We start from the raw sequence: 21558 nt of genomic DNA, 5'->3' as shown, positions 1-21558 counted from the left end.
GGCCAGCCTGAACTATATAGCTTATTTGAGGCTAGGCTACACTATATGAAGCCACCCTGTCTCAACAACAACAACAAAAGAAGAAGGAGGAAGAGGAGGAGAAGGAGAAGAAGAAGTTAGAACCCTGGCTTGAGCAGAGTTGGGTAGTGGAAGTTTAATGAAAGCAAAAAAGGAGGGTTGGTTCTTAGGAAACCCATTCAGGTTTGCTACTGGAGCTTATGAAATTTATAATCTTTGCTGGGTGTGTAGCTCAATGGTAGAACTTTTCTAGGCCCCCCTCCCCACCTAGGACTGGGGAACAAAGAAGGAGGAGGTAGCCTCTACCCCAGGCCCATCGAGGCTGGAGGACAAGGTCCTATCTTCAAATGTTGACTGTAGTACACAGAACATTTGTTGATAAAGTTGGATTTTTTTCAGGCAAGCACTTATGCAGCCTAGTGTCATTCCTGACTATAATCTCTGTAAGGAAAGAATCTTTGTCAAGGCAACTGATGGGATCCAGGGCTTATGATAGGAGGTGGTATCCCCATTCAGCCTTTGAGTGAGGTGAGGAGCTCAGTGTCAGCTCACATGCAGTGAGCTGGGCTGCAGGCAGGCCTGGGATTCTGCTCACCACATCCCATCTGCTGGGACTGGCTTGTGGAGCAGGTGCTGACCTAGATAGACATCACCCCAACAGACCCTTTTTGTCCTTTCCAGGGGTATGTGGAGGTCTGCACCCTGCTGGGAGCCAAGAGGACATCCCCACTTCTTGCATAGGAACTTATTAGGCTGGTGTAGGGCTGGGGGCTATTGCAGGGATGTCTCAAGAAACAGGTGTTGAAGCAGGACAGAAGAGCTATTAGACCACATGTGGGTCTGGCTCTAAGAAGAGAAGCAGAGGAGGCAAGCACCCAGCTCTGGGCTTAAGGCACCATAGAGGCTGGAGGGACCTGTTCCAGACTAGCACTCTGGCCTTGGATCTAGTGCAGCCACCAGCTCTTTCCTCTCTGAGCCCAACCTTCTCACTCTACTTTGGTGTGATCATGACTAGTCACCATAATCCCCAGAAAAGCCCAGCATACAGCAGGAGTAAGCTCTTGTGAAAACCCCTTGCCAGCCCAGTTTGCTGACCTGCTGCAGTTGGCCAGACTATACCCAGCTCTTTCCTCATGTTTGTGAGACTTGGGGAAAGCTGGAAGGAGGCTGCCAGCCCTTTAACAGGGCTCTCCTTCCTGTGCATTTTAGTCCCCATTCAGATCTAAAGCTACCTGTACCCTTTTCTCAAGAGCAGCCTCCAACAGGCTAGCCAGTGACCTGCCTTCCATCAGACAAGGCTTTATTTTATTATTTTTTTATTGTTTATTTATTTGAGAGTGACAGAGAGAGAGAGAAAAAGAGGCAGGTAGATAGAGAATGGGCATGCCAGGACCTCCAGCCACTGCAAACGAACTCTAGACACATGCGCCACCTTGTGCATCTGGCTTACCTGGGTCCTGGAGAATCAAGCCTTGAACCAGGGTCCTTAGGCTTCATGGGTAAAAGGGCTTAACCGCTAAGCCATCTCTCCAGCCCTATTATTATTTTTTTAATTGACAATTTCCATAATTGTAGACAATAACCCATGGTAATTCCCTTCCTCCCTCCCCTTCCCCTTTGAAACTCCATTCTCCATCATATCCCCTCCTCCTCTCAGTCTCTTTTATTTGGATGTCATGATCTTTTTCTCCTATTATGATGCTCTGGTGTAGGTGGTGTCAGGCACTGTGAGGTCATGAATATCCAGGCCATTTTGTGTCTGGAGGAGCATGTTGTCAGGAGTACTGCCCTTCCTTTGGCTCTTACATTCTTTCTGCCACCTCTTCCTCAATGGACCTTGAGCCTTGGAAGGTGTGACAGAGATATTTCAGTGCTGAGCACTCCTCTGTCACTTCTTCTCAGCACCATGGTGCCTTCTGAGTTATCCCAAGGTTACTGCGATCTGAAATGAGAAGCTTCTGTAACCAAAAGTGAGACTAGCATTAATATATGGGTATGAACATTAACAGAAGTGCTTACTGGGAAGTTTGGTGAGCATAGTATATACATTTAGCCAGACACCAGTAGACATTATACCCCTAGGGCTCATGACTATCCCTGTTGTAGGTTTTCAGTATCAGGGAAATATTCCCTTCCATGGAGTGGGTCTCCAGTCTAATTAGAGAGTGGTTGGTTTCCCCCATAACACACATGCCACTATTGCACCTTGGCTCATTTGGCCTTGCTGGCCAAGTTTAAGGCTTACAGTGTCCATTGTTGAATATCTCCATTGGTGATTTCTTTCCCATTGAACTGCGTGCAGTGCAACGTTTCCAGCTTTCTGTCTGCTCAGCTAAAGCAGGATTTCTCAGTGACCTTGCAGCCCAAATGTGGAGTCTTCAGCAATAGGGTCTTACCATCTATTCCTGGTGGGAAACCAAGAGCCTTGCCAATGGCCTGTAATGTTTTGGGGGTATCAGTGACTTCCCTGGCCAACAGCTCACTGGAAGGTATCCCATCCCTCATACTGAAAATTTTCTATTAACAATCTATGGCTTCTGAGTGTTCCATTGTCCAAAAAAGTAGGTTTCCATATGACTTATTTATATTCTCTTAGATTTTGATTAGCCCTCTCTCCTCTTTTCCTTTACTCAATATCTTCCTCTGACCTCACTTAGGCCTTTTCACTCCCATTAATGTGTTTTCTACTTCTACATATATATATATATATATATATATATATATATATATATATATATATATATATACAATACCACCCTAGTAAGTCTCCCCTCCCTCCCTTTCTATTCCCTTTATATCCCCCTTCTAGCTTACTGGCCTCTGCTACTTAGTTTTATTCCTACTCACATAGAAGTCCAATCATTTGTAGCTATGATTCACATATGAGAGAGAACATGTGATGTTTGGCTTTCTGGCCTGGGTTACCTCACTAAGTATAATCCTTTCCAGGTCCATCCATTTTCCTGCAAATTTCATTTTTCTTTACTGCTGAGTAAAACTCCATTGTGTAAATGTGCCACATCTTCATTATCCACTCATCAGTTGAGGGACATCTAGGCTGGTTCCATTTCCTAACTATTGTGAATAGAACAGCAATAAATATGATTGAGCAAGTATCTCTAAAGTAGTGAGACAAGTCCTTAGGATATATGCCTTGGAGTGGTATAGCTGGGTCATATGGTAAGTCTATTTTTAGCTGTCTCAGGAATCTCCACACTGATTTCCACAATGGCTGAACCAGACTGCATTCCTACCAACGGTGTAGAAGGATTCCTCTTTTGCCACATCCTCACCAGCATTTATGGTCATTTGTTTTCGTGATGGTAGCCAATCTGACAGGAGTGAGATGGGATCTCAATGTCGTTTTAATCTGCATTTCCCTGATGGCTAGGAATGTATTTTTTAAAAATTATTTTTATTTATTTGACAGAGAGAAAGCGGGAAGGAGGGAGAGAGAAAGAATGGGTGCACCCAGGCTCCAGCCACTGCAAACGAACTCTGGACGCTTGTGCCCCCTTGTGCATCTGGCTTATGTGGGTCCCGGGGAATCGAACCCAGGTCCTTTGGCTTTGCAGACAAACATTTTCACTGCTAAGCCACCCTCTAGTCCATAGAACAGTATTTATTTTTTGTTTATTTGTTTTTGAGGTAGGGTTTCACTCTAGCCCAGGCTGATCTGGAATTCACTATGTAGTCTTAGGGCAGCCTTGAACTCACGGTGCTCCTCCTACCTCTGCCTTCCAAGTGCTAGGATTAAAGGCATGTGCCACCATGCCCGGCTCATAGAACAGTTTTTAGATGTTTATATGCCATCTGTATTTCTTCTTTTGAGGACTCTATTTAATTCCATAGCCCATTTTTTTTAATTGGGTTGTTTGATTTCTTTTTATTTAGTTGTTTGAGTTTTTTGTATATCCTTGATATTAATCCTCTGTCAGATTTATAGCTGGCAAAGATTTTCTCCCATTCTGTAGGTTGCCTCTTTGCTCTATTCACAGTGTTCTTTGCTGTACAAAAACTTTGTAATTTCATGAGGTCCCCTTGGTTGATCTGTGGTTTTATTTCCTGAGCAATTGGAGTTACACTCAGAAAGTCTTTGCCAAGACCAATATGTTGAAGGGTTTCCCCTACTTTTTCCTGTACCAGTTTCAGAGTTTCAGGTCTGGTATTAAAGTCTTTGATCTATTTGGACTTAATTCTTGTGCATGGAGAGCGATAAGGATCTATTTTCATCCTTCTATAGATAGATACATATCCATTTGTCCCAGCAGCATTTCCTGAAGAGGCCATCTTTTCTCCAGTGAGTATTTCTGGCATTTTTTTTTTTCGAAAACCAGGTGGATATAGCTACGTGGACTTACATCTGGGTCCTCTATTCTGTTCCATTGATCTACATGTCTGCTTTTGTGCCAGCATCATGCTGTTTTTGTTACTATGACTCTGTAGTATAGGTTAAAATCAGGTATAGTAATACCAACCAGACTTATTTTTGTTGCTCAAAATCGTTTTAGATATTCAAGGTTTTTTGCAGGTAAGGTTTTATAATAGTAGATAGGTTTTGGCTCTTACATGATGCCCATGGCAGGTCTGCTTGTTCAGTCACCATAGGTGCTGCCTTATTTCTCTCTTTGGGTTGGAGAAATAACAGATTCTGTGTTGAACATTTGCAACAGAAGGATTTGATGGAGGTGAACATTATCAGTGTGCTAATAATGTCAGGTTCCCTTCTGTGGCGGGCTGAAGGCCTCGTCCCATCTGGACCACACAGTATTTAGTTGCTTTCTTAGTTACCCAGAGCTCCACTGGAAGTAAGGTGTTGGCCCCTGGCTCCACAGATATGAGTAGGTCCAAACTGCACTGGGTGGTGACTCTGTTGGTCTCCCTGTGTTCCCCTGCCATGTCCAGAATTGCTCAGTTGTTCAGCCTATCTCTGAGAATCTGTGCTCTCAAATGTCATAGAGTCCCTGTGTCAGTCTCTCTTTTTCCTGAAGTGTCAGCCCCTCCAACGCAGGCATCACCCAGGTCCAGTCTGGGGAATCAAACGTTGGTTGTCAGGCTTTGCAAGCAAGTGCCTTTAACCACTAAGACACTGTTGCAGTCAGGTTCGCATTGCTGGCAGAAAACACCTGACCAAGAGCAGCTTGTGGGGAGAAATAAAAGGTTTATTTTGGCTTACAGACTCAAGAGGAAGCTCCATGATGGCAAGGGAAAACAATGTCATGAGCTCAGGGTGGACATCATCTCCGTGCCAACATCAGGTGGACAATAGCAACAGGAGAGTATGCCAGACATTGGCAAGGGGAAATTGGCTATAATACCCATAAGCCCGCCCCCAAGAATACATGGCCTCCAGGAGGTGTTAATTCCCAAATTTCTATCTGCTGGGGACCTAGCATTCAGAACACCTAAGTTTATGGGGATACCTGAATCAAACCACCACAGATACCTTTGCAGCCCCAGAACTGGGCTATTTCTGTGCTAGTGTCTCTGTTCTGCCATCTGTCTTCCTTGCCACCATGCCTGTCTCTCCTTCTAGGCTGCCTGGAAGGGCAAGACAGTATAAGGCAAGCACTAGTTGTTTTCAGGGTGTCTGTGGCCAGTGTTTAAATTGAGTAGTGGCAAAAAAGTAAGGCTGGCCTTGAACTTTCAGCAATCTTCCTGCCTCAGTTTCCTGAGTGCTGGGATCAAAGATGTCCCAGTTGGCCCAAAAACATTATAGGCCATTGCCAAGGCCCTTGGTTTCCCACCAGGAATAGATGGTAAGACCCTATTGCTGAGGACTCCACATACTTGGGCTGCAAGGCCACTGAGAAATCCTGCTGGAACTTAGCTGATAACCTTCTCCGTGTAGACCAGCTGACAGAAAGCTGGAAAAAGCAATACTGCATGCAGTTCAATGGGAGAGGAAGAAATCACCAGTGAAGATACTCAACAGTGGACACTGCAAGCCTTATATTTAGCCAGCCAGGCCAAATGAGCCAATGGGTGTAATAGTGCCACGTCTGTCATGGTAGAAACCAACTGCCCTCTAATTGGACTGGAGGCCCGCTCCATGGGAGGGAATATGTCCCTGATACTGAAAACCTACAACAGGGGTAGTCATGAGCCCTAGGGGTGTAATGTCTGCCAGTGTGTGGCTAAATGTATGTACTATGCTCATCAAACTACCCAGTCAGCACTTCTCTTAATATTCATACCTATATATTAATGCTACTCTTACTTTTGTTAGAGAACCTTCTCTTTTCAGATGCTAGTGATCTTGGGATGACTCAGAAGGCATCATGGTGCTGGGAAGAAGTGACAGGAGTGCTCAGCACTGCAATATCTCTATCACACTTTCCAAGGTTCAGTGTCCATTGCGGAAGAGGTGGCGGAAAGAATGTAAGAGCCAAAGGAAGGGTAGCACTCCTTACAACATGCACCACCATGCCCATCTAAATCTTTTTTATTATAGTAAAAATATACAATTTATAATTTACCATTTTAGCCATTCCTGAGTATACCACTCAATGGCAGGTTGCTAATCCCTATATTTGAGACTAAGGGATCTCAGAAATATGTTTTTCTGTTTTATTTTCCAAAAACTAGCTATAGTGGTATTTGGCTATAATCCTAGTACTCAGAGGCTAAAGCAGGAATAGCTCAAGTCTGAAGCCAACCTGGGTTACCTTCTGGCATCCTGTCTCTACAGAGGGGGTAAACACACACACACACACACACACACACACACACACACACACGCCCCCTCCCCTGGGCATGGTGGCACACATCTTTAATCCCAGCACTTGGGAGGCAGGAGTAGGAGGATCCCGAGAGTTTGAGACCACCCTGAGACTACATAGTGAATCCCAGGTCAGCCTGAGCTAGCAACAGACCCTACCTTGAAAAACCAAAACAAAAAAATAACTTTAAGGCTGAGCGTCATGGTGCACACCTTTAATCCTAGCACTCAGGAAGTAGAGGTAGAAGGATCATATAAATTTGAGGCCTGAGACTACATAGTGAATTCCAGGTCAGCCTGGGCTAGAGTGAGACCCTACCTTGAAAAAGAAAAGGAAAAAAAGGGGGGGGGGACATTATTGAGAAGACAAATGTTAGCCAGAAAAAAGCAAAAACCAGGTCCTAAAACAGGTTCTTAAAACTCCCAACACCAGAGCGATGAAGCAGCCAGAATATGTATGGTGGGCAGAGGCTGAAGGCTTTTCCATGGGTTTTGGGAAGCACCGTCATGTAGCCACATATAGACCAGGACAGTTTTTGGATGGGATTGTCCATAAGGAGAACTACTGGTTTCTGGACTGGATGGGTTTCCAGTCCAGAGGTTAAATTATGAGCAGCCTATGTGACCCTGGGAGTCAGCAGTGATGTTTCCACATCTAGAAACGTTTTTCTTTGAACCCAGATTCTCATGCTCACTAAGCACTCACTCTACATTTTTGCTATACCCCTAGCCAAGCTTTCAGCATCAACACTTCATATGTTGTTTTCACAAGCAGCTGTAAACCAGTTAATTTCCCATTCTTTCAACACCCTAGCTCTCTGGCATCTTTGTAAGTAACTTTAAGACAAAAATCTCAGACTTAGGCTGGTGAACAAAGAGAAACTCTGCCTCCAAGGTTGTTCTCTGACCTCCACATCAATGCACTTCTCCTCCCCGCCCTCCCCCCACAACCCTCAGACTTTGTCATTTATCAGGCATTGAGGACATTCACAGCATTGTGTAACTTTTACCAGAACTTTCTCATTCCAAGCCGGAACTCAGTACCCATTGAGAAATAGCTCTTCCTTCTCCCTCCCTCCAGCCTGGGAAACTTAAGTTGCTTTCTATCGGTTTGCCTGTTGTAGATATTTCGTGTAAGTGGACTCATACAGCACTTGTCATGTAATACCTGGCTTATTTACTTGCATAATGTCTTCAGGGTCTAGATCGGGTACATCATGAATTAGAACTTCTTTCATTTTAATAACAATAGTATTCCATTGTGTGAATAGGCTATTGGCTTAGCTGTTTGTCTGTGAGGATGCTTAGGTTGTTTCCATTTTCTGTGTGCTGTGACTTATGCTGCTGGAAATATGAGTGCACAAGTGTTTCTGGATCTGCTTTCACTTTTTCTGGGTGTACCTCAGAATTGCTGTGTCATATGGCAATTCTGTAGCTAATTTCTTGAGAAAACATCACTGTTTTCTACCAACATTCTGGTCTCTTCAAACAAACTCCAGATGCATGTGCCACTGGCTTTATGTAGGTACTGGGGAATTGAGCTCAGGTCCTTAAATTTTGCAATCAAGCGCCTTAACTGCTGTGCCACCTCTCCAGTCCTCCCCATCCCCTTTAGTAGAGAGAATAAAACAAAATATCCCATTAGCTCACCACTCAAATTCTACTTCTAGAAATAGTAATAGGTATAAAAACATAAACAGTGGGGGAAAAAAAAAACATAAACAGAGCTAGACGGATGGTTTAGCAGTTAAGGCGCTTGCCTGTAAAGCCAAAGGACCTAGGTTTGAGTCCTTAAGACCCATGTAAACCAGATGCACAAGGGGGTGCATGCATCTGGAATTTGTTTGCAGTGGCTGGAGGCCCTGGCATGCCCATTCTCTCTTTCTGTATTAAATAAATAAATGAGAAAAGTGAAATTGGCATGGTATACAGACCTATAATGCCAGCAGTCAGTACCTCAGGCTGACTCGAACACCCACATCCACTTTCCCATACCCACTCTAGATTTCTGGATGTAGTATTTTTCTGCTAAGCTATAAAGTGGCACATGGGCCATTGTTCTTAAATCATTTCCTTTTTGTTTTTGTTTTTGTTTTTCGAGGCAGGGTTTCACTCTAGCTCAGGCTGACCCAGAATTCACTATGTAGTCTCAGGCTGGCCTTGAACTCACAGTGATTCTCCTACCTCTGCCTCCCAAGTGCTGGGATTTAAGGCATGCGCCACCACGCCTGACTTCTTAGATCATTTCCTAAAACTTGTATGTGTCCCTGTAACTAACTGTTAGTGTGTGTTATTTTCAAGTTTATCAGTGGCTCTGGTGGTGAGCTGTGGCCCAAGAAAAGCGGCTTTCCTCTGTGGTGTCTCCTAAGGTTCAGGTACACTTGACACTAGGGTCCCTGCTTGGGGGACCCTATAGGTGATTCTGAGGCTGGAAAGGTATCCTGCTGAGGAACATGCTAGGATAGCTGGACCTTGATCATTTCCAGGTCAGTTTCTGTTAATGATTAACCTAAGCCCAAATTGATTTCCTCCCAATTCTAGAGAATCTCCTGTCTGCTTAGTTCAAAGAGGTAGAATCCGGGTCTTTCTTTCCTACAGTAGACCACAGGAACAGGGGCTGGATGGAAAGCAGATCTGAAGATCAACTGCCTGATAGAAGCTGGGAGATATGTTTGAGGAGTTAGACCTAGCTCAGGTACAAGAACTATAGACCATACAGCCACTTTGCCAGGAATCTGAGCACCTTCTCCTGCTCCCAGAGGCAGAGACTCACTTTCTCATTTCTGCCCTGTCTCCTGAGTTCCCCAGCAGTGGTCCTTGGATTTAGAACCTTTAAACTGTCCTTAAGCAGCCCCATACTGGGTTGCTGGACTCATTTCCTCTTCTGTCCGGGGTACCTTTCCAAATAGGAGCTTCCAGCTGAAAACAGGCTTTTGTGTACTTACCAGGGCTGAAGGCCCCACTCTGAGAACTGTGAGTGGCTGATGTAAAGTCCCTGATGGAAGCTTCTCTAGGGTATATGTGTATATCTGTCTGTGTGCATCTGTGTATGTGTGTATCCTCGTATCGTTTTAAGGTCTGGCTTAAAAGCATGAACTTCTGCTCTGAATTTGGTGAATTCAGTGCTAGCTGGGGGACTCTTGTCTGAATTTCCATCTGATTGGGTTCTGGGCTACCCACTTGGCACTTGCTTACTAAGAGGGGATGTGTGCTGCACATGCACTCATGCTGTGCTTAGGATAGAACCCGTCTATGCCAGGCAAGCACTCTACCACTGGGCTCTACCCTGGCCCATGTTACACCCACTTAGAATTTTTTTTTTTTTTACTTTTTATTTTATTTATGTATTTATTTGACAGAAAAAGAGAGAGAGAGAATGGGCACGCCAGGGCCTCCAGCCACTGCAGACAAACTCCCTTTGTGCATCTGGCTAACGTGGGTCCTGGGGAAGTAAACTTGGGTCCTTTGGCTTTGCAGGCAAATGCATGAAATGCTAAGCCATTCCTCCAGCCCAATTTTTTTTTTTTTTTTTTTTTTTACTTTTAAAAAATATTTTTATGGGCTGGAGAGATGGCTTAGTGGTTAAGTGCTTGCCTGTGAAGCCTAAGGACCCCGGTTCGAGGCTCGGTTCCCCAGGTCCCACATTAGCCAGATGCACAAGGGGGTACACGCATCTGGAGTTCGTTTGCAGAGGCTGGAAGCCCTGGCGCGCCCATTCTCTCTCTCTCCCTCTATCTGTCTTTCTCTCTGTGTCTGTCGCTCTCAAATAAATAAATTAATAATTAAAAAAAATAAATCCTCTTGCATGCACTGAGGGGAAATGAATAAAGGGAAAAAAAATGTGTGCTGGGTGGGTGGGGACATCCAAAGCCCCGAAAATAAAGTGAACATGCATGGAGAGGGTTACTTTTAAAAAAAAAAAAATTTATTTATCTGAGAGAGAAAGAAACACATATATGTAGAGAGAGAACGCGTGGACCAGGACCTCTAGCCACTGTAAATGAACTCCAGACACATGTGCCACCTAGTGTGTCTGGTTTATATGGATCTTGGAGAATCAAACCTGGGTCCTTTGTCTTTGCAGACAAATGCCTGAACCACTTAGTCATCTTTGCAGCCTGAGATTTATTTTTTTTAATAATTTTTTTTAACATAGGTTGTAGTATATATCCCTTCCCCAGTCCATCCTCATCCCCTTTTCCCTGAAAGCCTTCACTTGGAGATTTTATTTATTTATTTGAAAGAGAGACTGAGAGAGAGAAAGAGGCAGATAGTGAGACTGGGCAAGCCCAAGGCCTCTAGCCACTGCAAATAAACTCCAGACACATGCACCCTCTTGTACATCTGGCTTTATGTGGGTACTGGGGAATTGAACTGTGGTCCTGTAGGCTATGTAGGCAAACGCCTGAGCCATCTCTACAGCCCTCACTTGAAGATTTCTACAAGACAATGTGGTCCGAAGAAATGGCCAAACCAAATTGGGTATGGTGATGTATTTTTAAACTCAGAAGGATCAAGGCCAGTCTGGGTCACATAGACCTCACTCAAGAAAAAAAGGGGTGGGGGGCTGGAGGGATGGCTTAGTGGTTAAAGCATTTGCCTGCAAAGCCCAAGGACCCAGGTTTGATTCCCCAGGATCCCCATTAGCCAGATACACAAGAGGGTGCACGCATCTGGAGTTCGTTTGCAGTGGCTGGAGGCCCTGACACACCCATTCTCCCTTTCTTTCTCTCTCCCCTCTTTCTCTGTCCAATAAATAAATAAAATAAAATATTTTTAAAAAGAAAGGAAACAAGGGCAATGAAAAAATAAAATATAAAAATAAAAAAAATAAAAAATCTGGGGATAGGAATCAGGGTAGAGTACTTGTGTAGCACACATAGATCTTGGGCTCCATTCACAATCAGAAAAAAAAAAACAGAAAAAGGTACCAAAGTTATATTTTCTTTTTTTATTATTTTAGTTTTGGGAGTTTTTCTCTCTCTCTTTTTTTTTTTTTTGGTTTTTCAAGGTAGGGTCTCCCTTTAGCCCAGGCTGGATTTTACACTGTAGTCCCAGGCTGCCCTCCGACTCACAGCAACCCTCCTACCTCTGCCACCCAAGTGCTGGAGTGCTGGGACTAAGGGTGTGTGCTACACACCTGGCTTATTTTTGTTTTGTTTTTAGAGGTAGGGTCTTGCTTCAACCCAGGCTGATCTGGAACTCACTGTGTAGTCTCAGGCTGGCCTTGAACTCACAGTGATCCTTCTACATCTGCCTCCTAGTGCTGGGGGTAAAAGCGTGTGCCACCACATCCAGCTCAAGGTATGAGTTGTGTTTTTAGCTATTAAACATTTTTTATATTTTATTTATTTGAGAGAAAGAAAGGTAGATAGATAGAGAATGGGCATACCAGGGCCTTTAGCCATAGCAAATGAACTCCAGACACATGCTTCACCATGTCTATCTAGCTTACATGGGTCCTGGGGAACCGAACCTGGGTCCTCAGGCTTCACAGGCAAGTGTCTTAACCACTAAGCCATCTCTCCAGCCCAACAGTGATCCTTCTACTTCTGCTTCCCTGAGTGCTTGGGATTAGAGGTGTGAGCCACTACATCCAGCTTTTTTTTTTTTTTTCCCCTCATACTTTCTTAAAGAACAACTTTATAAGGAATAATGGGACAAACAGATCTCTGGAGCAGGCTGGTAAATTCTAGGGATGTCACTTTTGGTAATCTATGGAGGGTAGTGAAGCTAGTGGAAGATAAAGGTTATTCCAACAGGATGGTTTATTCAGGGCCTGCAGAGGTGGCTCAGTGGTTAAAAGCTCTTGCTTGCAAAGCCTGCTGGCCTAGGTTCGATTCTCAAGCCATGCACATAAGCCAGATACAAGAAGTGGCACAATGTCTGGTGGTTGTGTGCAGACACAGGAGGCTCTGGATTTCCCCCAACACATACACACATAAATAATTTATTTTTATTAATGAAAAATTTAAGATCATTTATCCAGATTCCTGGCCCCACTATCAGTTCCTGGTGATGAAGGCTATTTTTCTGCCTTCTCCCAACTAATTTTTACGGCTTTCTGCACATGAAAAAAAACAGGCCACATTGCCCTTCCTTCACATACCTTCTTTCAGCTTAGACAGATCAGAATGCAACTTCACTGTGAGATGGCTGACTCTTAACTCCTTCATCCAGAAAGCACTGAGGGAGATGTGTCATGCACAGGCACGCCTCTGCACAGGGTCTGAAGGCACACACAGATGTGCTCTAACCACTGGAGGGGATGCGGGGGCAGGGTCCCAGGAAGGCACCTGAGTCATACAGCTGGCATCTCTGAACCTTGGCCCTTCATCAAGACAAGAGGGCACTGGCAGGGCACCAAGCTGAAGACAGGGCAAGTGAAGTAAGGGTACAGGTCACTTAAGCCTTTCCCTCTCTGCCCTGCTACCACCTTGCAGATGCTGTTGGCCATTGCTGGCTTATTGGGCCTCCTACTGCTGGCCCTCCTGCTATTTCTGAGACACGCGGGCTGGGGCTTGGCAGCTATCTTCTGGTTTGAGTTCGTGCTACAGCCAGTTTGCAACCTGCTCATGGGTGACACAAAGGAGCAGCGCATTCTGCACCACGTACAGCAGCACGCCAAGCCTAGGGACCCCGAGAGTGTGCTGCAGGCCATTGATACCTACTGCTCACAGAAGGAGTGGGCCATGAACGTGGGCGATGCAAAGGGTAGGTGGCTTGGCTTGTGAGCCTAAAAATGGTAGAAATTGGTAAACTTGGGGACCCCAAGTTGGGTACTACAGTCCTTACAGAAGAGGCCTGTTTAAGAAGGGAACCCTAGGGCCATGCTCAGGTGGAAATGGGGCTCATTAGGAGGCACTCCTACATACCTAGCCTGTTGCTTCTCCATCTGGGCAGAGAAAGTCTGGTCAGAGACGTAGACACCTATGAGAAGATGTCTGACAAAATAGGTGATTAGCCTGGCTTCCTTCCAGGGGCCTAGAGGTCAGGTCAAGCTGGGGGAAGTTTCTGTGGACAGTGTACCAGAGTGGCATGGGGAGTGTCAGAATGTCACTGCTCTGGAGACAGATGGGGCCCAGGACTGGAGCAGGGATCTCCTCTCTAGCTGCACTCAAAGCCCATCACTCCCCAGGCCAGATCATGGATACAGTGATCCAGGAGTACAGACCCTCACTGGTGCTAGAGCTGGGAGCTTACTGTGGCTACTCAGCAGTGCGTATAGCCCGCTTGTTGCCACCTGGTGCCAAGCTGCTCACCATGGAGATCAACCCTGACTATGCTGCCATCACCCAACAGATGCTGGACTTTGCAGGTCTGCAGGACAAGGTAAGGCTGTGACAGTGTGGGCACTGTGGCTGAGAGCCAGGCAGGCTGCAGAGGAAAGCAAAGGCATACCCATGCTTGGGAAACACTAAGCACCTGTTGTGGCTGGGCCCCTGGAGTCAAGGAAGGAACACCAGCAGGTTAGGGACATGGTCTCATAACTGTACCCTATAAAGCAAGGAACTCAAGGGACCCCAGGAGGAATGGGGCAGAGTACATACACTCATCTCCCTAGACTCCCCTCAAAATGGAGCAAGTACATGTGGGGGGTGCAGGTGGGCTTCTACATGACCCTGTGGGAGCAATACTGATAAAACAGTGTTCTAAGCTGGGTGTAGTGGTGTACACCTTTTAATCCCATTACTCAGTAGGCTGAAATAAGAGGACTGCCATAAGTTTGAGGCTAACCTGGACTACAAAGTGAGTTCCACATCAGCCTGGGCTAGAATAAGACCCTACTTCAAAACAACAAAATCCAACAAAGCTAACACAAAAACTGCTGTCCTAGGTCACTGTCCTTCTGGGGGCTTCTCAAGACCTCATCCCCCAGCTGAAGAAAAAGTATGATGTGGACACGCTGGACATGGTCTTTCTTGACCACTGGAAGGATCGCTACCTGCCAGACACACTTCTCCTGGAGGTAAAATGTCCCTGCCTCAACAGGATAGCTTCAGTGCTAGCTGTCCCTCTGGGGACTCTGGAACCTCAACCTCTCTGGAGAATCCCAACTGAGACCAGCAAAGGGCATCTCAGGAGCCTGGACGGCCCCAGAGGTAGTCCTAGGTGCTGGCTTCCAGCTAGAGTGCCACTTGAAGGCCAGGAGTGCAGAAGGACAAGGATGCCCTGAGGCATGTAGAAATAAGAGAAAGGGGTTCTCAGTAGGTGTGCTGGGCCAATGGCCAGGTAGATTGGTGTGTTGGAAATGTGGGTGCCCTCTCCCTGCACCATGGGCAGTGTGCTGTCTAGGAGTAGGACGAGTAGCAAGGACAAGAATTTTTGTGCCTGAAGGGCACAGGGCTGAGGATGTGTGGGATCAGGTCCAGAGACCATGAAGGTCTAACCGGCTGTCATCTGGCATAGGCAGCAGAGAAGGCGAGCATGTCCTGGGTCTTTTTCCTGAGGTTTCTTTTTTTTCTTGGTTTTTCGAGGTAGGGTCTCACTCTGGCTCAGGCTGACCTGGAATTCACTGTGTAGTCTCAGGGTGGCCTCGAACTCTCGGCAATCCTCCTACCTCTCCCTCCTGAGTGCTGGGATTAAAGGCATGCGCCACCACGCCTGGCTTTCCTGAGGTTTCTGTTGCATTGAACCACCCCCCCTCCCCCCGTCCTCAGCACTGCTACTTGGTAAGCTTCACCTGGCAAATATCAGGGGGCCAATCCCTACTTCTAAGTGGCTACAGCTTGGGGCTCTGGGGCAGCCCCCTATAACTGTGAGCTTCACTTTCAGATATATTAGCTTGTCATACCCTGGTATAGTGCAGCTCCTTGATCCTTACAGTCGTCTGGCCTGGCAGCTAGCATGGGACTATTTGGTGATCCAGTCCCAGAAGTTGGACCCTATCATGTGCAATCTCAAATGTGAGGCTCAACCAACAAGCCCAAGAGCTGGGCTGTAACAGGCCTAATGGTTTTAAGGGCACAGAATATTCTGGCAACAGGGAGTCAGGCACAGGTGGCATTTGGCAGGTGAGCCCTGGCATTGGGAAGGATCTTTATTGGCCTTTCAGAGGTCCCAAACATTTTGGAAATGCTAAGCCCCGGGATTGGAGAGGTTGGGACATTCCAGGGCCTGAAAGTTGGACCAGAGGATGAGCATTTGCCAAAGAGGGCAGGCAAGCAGAAGGGGACAGGAAGAAAAGTGGTACACCAGGCCAAGGTAACCATGGACGCTGGCCTGAGTAGGGTCCCAGCCTTGGTAGAGGATGTGAATGTGAGATCTGAGTAGAGGACAGAGAGCAGGTGGCTGAGCATATGGGCCTCATATGGACAGAAAAGCCAGACCCTAGCACAGTGATCAGGTTTCAGCAGCCTTCAGTGTGTAGGATTACAAGGGCCTGCTTTTAGAAAACTGCAAATATTACAGTTTAGTAACTAGGAAATTAATAGTTTTCTCAGTGCTGCTTGTTCAAAGCTGGCAATGACCTTAAGAAGAGAAGGCAGGGACTGAAGAGATGGCTTAGTGGTTGAGGCACATGCATACAAATCCTAAAGACCCAGGTTCAATTCTCCAGTACCCATGTAAAGCCACATGCACAAAATGGTGTATTCATCTGGAGTTCGTTTGCAGTGGCTGGAGGCCCTGATGCACCCATTCATATTCTCTCTCCTTGCAGATAAATAAAAGAGAGAGAGAGGAAGTATGAATTGGGAATGGCTGGTTTTGTTGTATTTTCCTCTGGAGCAGTTCCTTCACCAGGTCTTTCCAGCCAATGTTGCCATAACATTTTTCCTCTAAAGGAAAACGTGTCATGATTCATAGTGGAACTTGCTATTAAAATTGTCAATCACGAGCCTGTCTCTTGACCTCACTGACTTGGCTTATGGGTCCTTTAGCTCACAGGCTAGAAATGACCATCCCCACCAGTCAGACAGCTGGGAGCACTGGGAGACTGTTGAGGGTGTGGTGTGGCCCTTCAGGATGTGAATAACAGTGTTACCAAGTTAGTCAGAGACCCTCCTTCCTTTATTTTGGGACATCTAGGTTTATTTGTGTGTTTTCATTTTGTGGTGCAGGGGTTGAACCCTGGGTCCAGCTGGTCAAGAGTGCTCCCAATGAGGTACACCCCAGCCCAAGTCACTTGTCTGATTTTTTTTTTTCCTAAGATAGGGTCTCACAACTCTGTAGTCCCAGGCTGGTCTTGAACTTAAAATGTTCCTCCTACCTCTGCCTCAAAAGTGCTGGATTTAAGGCCAGAGACAGAGCTTAGCAGTTAAGGTACTTGCCTGCAAAGCCTAAGGACCCATGTTCGACTCTGCAGATCCCACATAAGCCAGGCGCACAAAGGTGAGGCAAGTGCAAGATCGCACAGGCCCACTAGGTGGCACAAGCATCTGGAGTTCGATTTCAGTGACTGAGGCCCTGGCATGCTAATTCCCTCCCTCCCTCCCTTCCTCCCTCCCTCCCTGTCTCTCTCTCTGAAAACAAAAAAGAGCCAGGCATGATGGCACACACCTTTAATCTCAGCACCTGGGGAGGCAGAGGTAGGAGGATCGCCAAGAGTTTGAGGCCACCTTGAGACTACATAGTGAATTCCAGGTCAGCCTTGGATAGAGTGAGACTCTACCTCAAAACAACCACCACAAAGTAAATAAATAAATAAATAATTTTTTAAAGTGCTGGGATTAAAGGCATGTGCTACCACACCTGGCTTATTTGATTTCTGCTTACTGTTTGCATATGTGTATGTATGTGTGTGTGTGTGTGTGTGTGTGTGTGTGTGTGTGTGTGTGTGTGTGTGTATATATATACACACACACATATGTGTATATATATATATATATATACACACACACACATACACATTTATTTATTTATTTATTTATTTATTTATTTATATATTTGAGAGAAAGAGGCAGAGGGAGAGAGAGTTTGAGCATGCCAGGACCTCCAGCCAGTGCAAATGAACTCGAGATGCATGTGCCACCATATGCATCTGGCTTACGTGGGTTCTGGGGAATTGAACTTGGGTCCCTTGGCTTTAAAGGCAAGCGCCTTAACTGCTAAGCCATCTCTTCAGCTCTGCCTTTTAAAAAAAAAAATATTTAAGAGAGAAAGAAGTTGGTAGGTAGGTAGGTAATGAGAATGAGGCACCAGGGCTTCTAGCCACTGTAAATGAACTCTCCAGATGCAAACACCACCTTATGCATCCAGTTTTATGTGGGTACTGGGAAATAAAACCTGAATCCTTTCACTTTGCCAACAAGTGCCTTAACTACTAAGCCATCTCTCTAGTCCTGCCTTTGTTTTTTGTTTTGTTTTGCTTTCTTTTTCAGGGTAGGGTCTTGCTATATATAGCCCAGGCTGACCTGGCATTCACTCTGTAGACCCAAGCTGGCCTTGAAGTCAGAGATCTTCCTACCTCAGTCTCCTGTGTGCTGGGATTAAAGGCATACAACACCATGCCTGATCTTTGTTTTTGTTTGAAGATGAGTCTTGCTGGGCACAGTGGCACATGCCTTTAATCCCTGTATTTGGGAGGCAGAGGTAAGAGGATTGCCATGAGTTCAAGGCTACCCTGAGAATACATAGTGAATGCCAGGTCAGCCTGGGCTAGAGTGAGACCCTACTTCAAAAAAAACAAAAAGAAAGAAAGAAAGAAAGGAAGGGAGGGAGGGAGGGAGGGAGGGAGGGAGGGAGGGAGGGAGGGAGGGAGGGAGGGAAGGAAAGAAAGAACAGTCTTATTGTATAGTGCAGGCTGGTCTGGACTTCACAATCAGGAGTCTCAGCCTCCTGAGTACTGGGGTCAAAGGTGTGCACCATATCAGGCAAAAATGCTTTAAGTTTAGTTCCATGATTATATTAAACAAAAACTAGCCAGGCATGATTGTGCACACTTTTAATCCCAGCACTTCTAGAGGCAGAGGTAGGAGGATCTCTGTGAGTTCAAGGCCAGCCTGGGACTACATAGTAAGTTCCAGGTCTGGTGAGATCCTACTTTGAAAACAAAACAAAACAAAAAACCTCCAAGCTTCCCTATCTACCTTCAATACAAGGTGTGTGGAGGTCCTTTGCTGCTCACCCCCATCCCACCCGTGAAAGACAAACTCCTATTATTTTATGTGGTTTGAACAGACTCACCTCGTCATATACATGGACCAGTATCCTATGTACAAGGTTGTTCCTGACATGGATAGTAGATACAGGATGTTACCTGTGGCAAGTTGCTAGATAATCCTCCTTCCCTTCTGCACAGAGCCCAGGCCCAAAAGCACTTGGTCTGGCCCTGGTGGAAGTAGGTCTGCCAGTGCTGGAGCTGGACGATGTCCAGAAGAGACCCCCAAGGATGAGCTTATTGGTAAAGAACCCATATTCCTAGCACAGTGCATCTGAAGGATGCACTGGTCTCCTGGCACACTATCTCCTCCACTCAGTGGGGGCTGGAGACAGATGAATAGATAGTTGAGGGAGCGGCTCCACAGTGGAGCACTTGCCAGCGAAGCCTGGTCAAACCCCAGCACAAAAGAAAAAAATAAGTGAACAGATGAGTAGGTGGTCCCGTTCTCATAGAGCCAGTGCTGTGGAGGCACGACTGGAGCTCTGACACAGCCTTCCCAGCAGTGGGGTGGTAAGAGCATCTGAGCATAGGCCAGCTTCTGCCAGGTAGAAAACCAGTGTCGCAACAGGTTTGCCAAAGCACTTCTGACCCTCCCCTTGTCTATTCTTTGCAGAAATGTGGCCTGTTACGAAAGGGGACAGTGCTTCTGGCTGACAATGTCATCGTCCCAGGAGCCCCAGACTTCCTGGCACACGTGCGTGGGAGCAGCAGCTTTGAGTGCACACATTACAGCTCATACCTGGAGTATATGAAAGTGGTGGACGGCCTGGAAAAGGCCGTCTACAAGGGCCCAGGCAGCTCAGCACAGCCTTGAATGCCCAGCCTGCTCGGGGCTCCATCAGCTTCATTCTGCAGGGTGACACACACTAATACTGACTCCTCCTATGGTTCTGGGATCTGTCCTCAAATGTAAAGTACACTCAGGCCTATAAGGCCTGGACCTAACTCATGCTTGCCTTTCTGCTGTTGTGGTTCCAAATTGTCATATACTAACACATTTTAAAGGTTAATGCGTCCACTATGCAGAACCACTGCAATAAACCTGGAATGTACTGATAAAGACTGAATTAAGGGGCTACAGGCAGGCGTAGCTCCGTGGTAGAGGACCTGGCTAGCATGCATGAGGCAGTAGGGTCAATCCCACTGCACCAAAGAAGTTGAGGCAGTTGTTACCTTGGCAAATTAAATTCCAATAGAATATCTATCTACAAAGCACTCAGGCACTGAAATCTCCCATTAAACCAAGGAACAGGTATGGAAGTTGGAAACATTTGGGCTGGGCTGGAAACTTCTGAGCTGTCCTCAATGTTTGCTGTCACCAGGTGGCAGCAAATGTCTCAGTAATGAGCAACTCACAACTTATGATATGCAAATCTTCACTTTTTTTTTTAACAAATAAATCTTAACTTCTTTTCTAAAAATTGCCTAGCTGTAATAGTCCTATATACTAAAATCATGTTTAAAAGGTATAAACTAGGAAATAAAATTCTAAATATTTCGATATAGGAAACCTACTGAATGTTCTCAACTGCCACTGCTTCCTCTTCCTCACACCCTCGGCTTCACCACCAAACAAGAGTTCCTCTGGATGGCACACTAATGCCTAAACCCATGCTCACAGCTGGCAGGGCTCTGAGTGTCACAGCAGCTTCCCAGCCACAGCAGTGAAGTGAGGGAGTGGCTATGTCCAGTATTGCTCCTGGCCAGGCCTGGGACATCTGTTAGCTTGTCCTGAGAAGAGCAGGACAATCAGTTGGCTTTTACCCACTTCTGACCGAGCATGCACTAGGAACAGGCAAGCTGGCTGGCTGGCACCATGGCACTACGGAGAAATAGTCCCTTCCCCCAGTCTGACTTGCCTGACAGAAGAGGAAGTGGGCTCCCACCATTGCTTGTCTGCTGGTCCCCCAGCGGAAGAGTAGGGAAACAATGCTGGCTTTTATCAATCTAAATCTAGACTTGCTCTAGTCCCCACTCTGGCTCAGCTCCCAGTTCCTTCAAGAAGCTCCCCAAGGACTCAGCAAACATCCAGTTCCTATATCAATGCCATCTTGGCCAATTATATCTGTCCAGATCAATTTCAGCTAGGACTTCAATCCCAGGCTCCAGGCCAGCCAACCTCACCAAAGTGAACCTATACCAGTGGCAGCACAGCGGCGCCATCGGGATCCGGAGTAGATGGACATGGGAGATGCCTGTGGACTTGGAGCATAGCCCACCCCTTCCCCACTGCTGTCACCTCAGAGGGGATACCTGGAACTCCCTGGGCCTTGCACTCAGGCTGCCCTCCAGGCTTGTAGTCACCAGGTGGCAGTAGTGCCTTAGTGGTGGCACCACAACTAGAACCTTCTCTGCACTCAGGAGAAGCCATAGAAGAGAGGTAGTTCCTTATTTTTTTTAATTTTTAAAATTTCATACAAAAATTTCAATGTTTACCAATACAGTCTTATTTTGGTTTCATCTTTAATACTTTTTGTCAGTGGATTTCTTCTGGTTTTAATTCACAAACAGCAAGCACGGAACAGCAGTCCCCTGTTGCTGCTGGCAGTCAGTCCCCAAGGTTCTGAGGTTCTAGGCAGATGCAGATGCAGATGCAGCATCCAGGATGGACCACACCACGGCAACTTAAGAAGGGCACACTACAGATGGAGGTCCCACACACCCCAAGACTCCAAGAGAGAAGGAGGGCAAGCACAGTGTGACCTCCCCGCCTCCC

At 46.3% G+C, this 21558-nt stretch overlaps 1 protein-coding gene across 1 annotated transcript in view; it reads left to right on the top strand.

Annotated features, from left to right (window-relative positions):
* Comt (catechol-O-methyltransferase) overlaps positions 1–21309 on the top strand; it is a 29300-nt gene extending 7991 nt beyond the window's left edge. Inside the window, exons 2-5 of the mRNA XM_004670842.2 lie at positions 13183–13453; positions 13878–14071; positions 14577–14708; positions 19456–21309. Coding sequence (XP_004670899.1) covers positions 13183–13453; positions 13878–14071; positions 14577–14708; positions 19456–19656 — 798 coding nt within the window. The 3' untranslated portion in view covers positions 19657–21309. The remainder of the gene's footprint in view (positions 1–13182; positions 13454–13877; positions 14072–14576; positions 14709–19455) is intronic.
* Positions 21310–21558: the final 249 nt, after the last annotated feature.

This window comes from Jaculus jaculus, chromosome 13 (assembly GCF_020740685.1).
Source record: "Jaculus jaculus isolate mJacJac1 chromosome 13, mJacJac1.mat.Y.cur, whole genome shotgun sequence".
Lineage (NCBI taxonomy): Eukaryota > Metazoa > Chordata > Mammalia > Rodentia > Dipodidae > Jaculus > Jaculus jaculus.
Note: the sequence above shows the minus strand (reverse complement) of the source record. Positions and strands in the feature narration are given on the sequence as shown.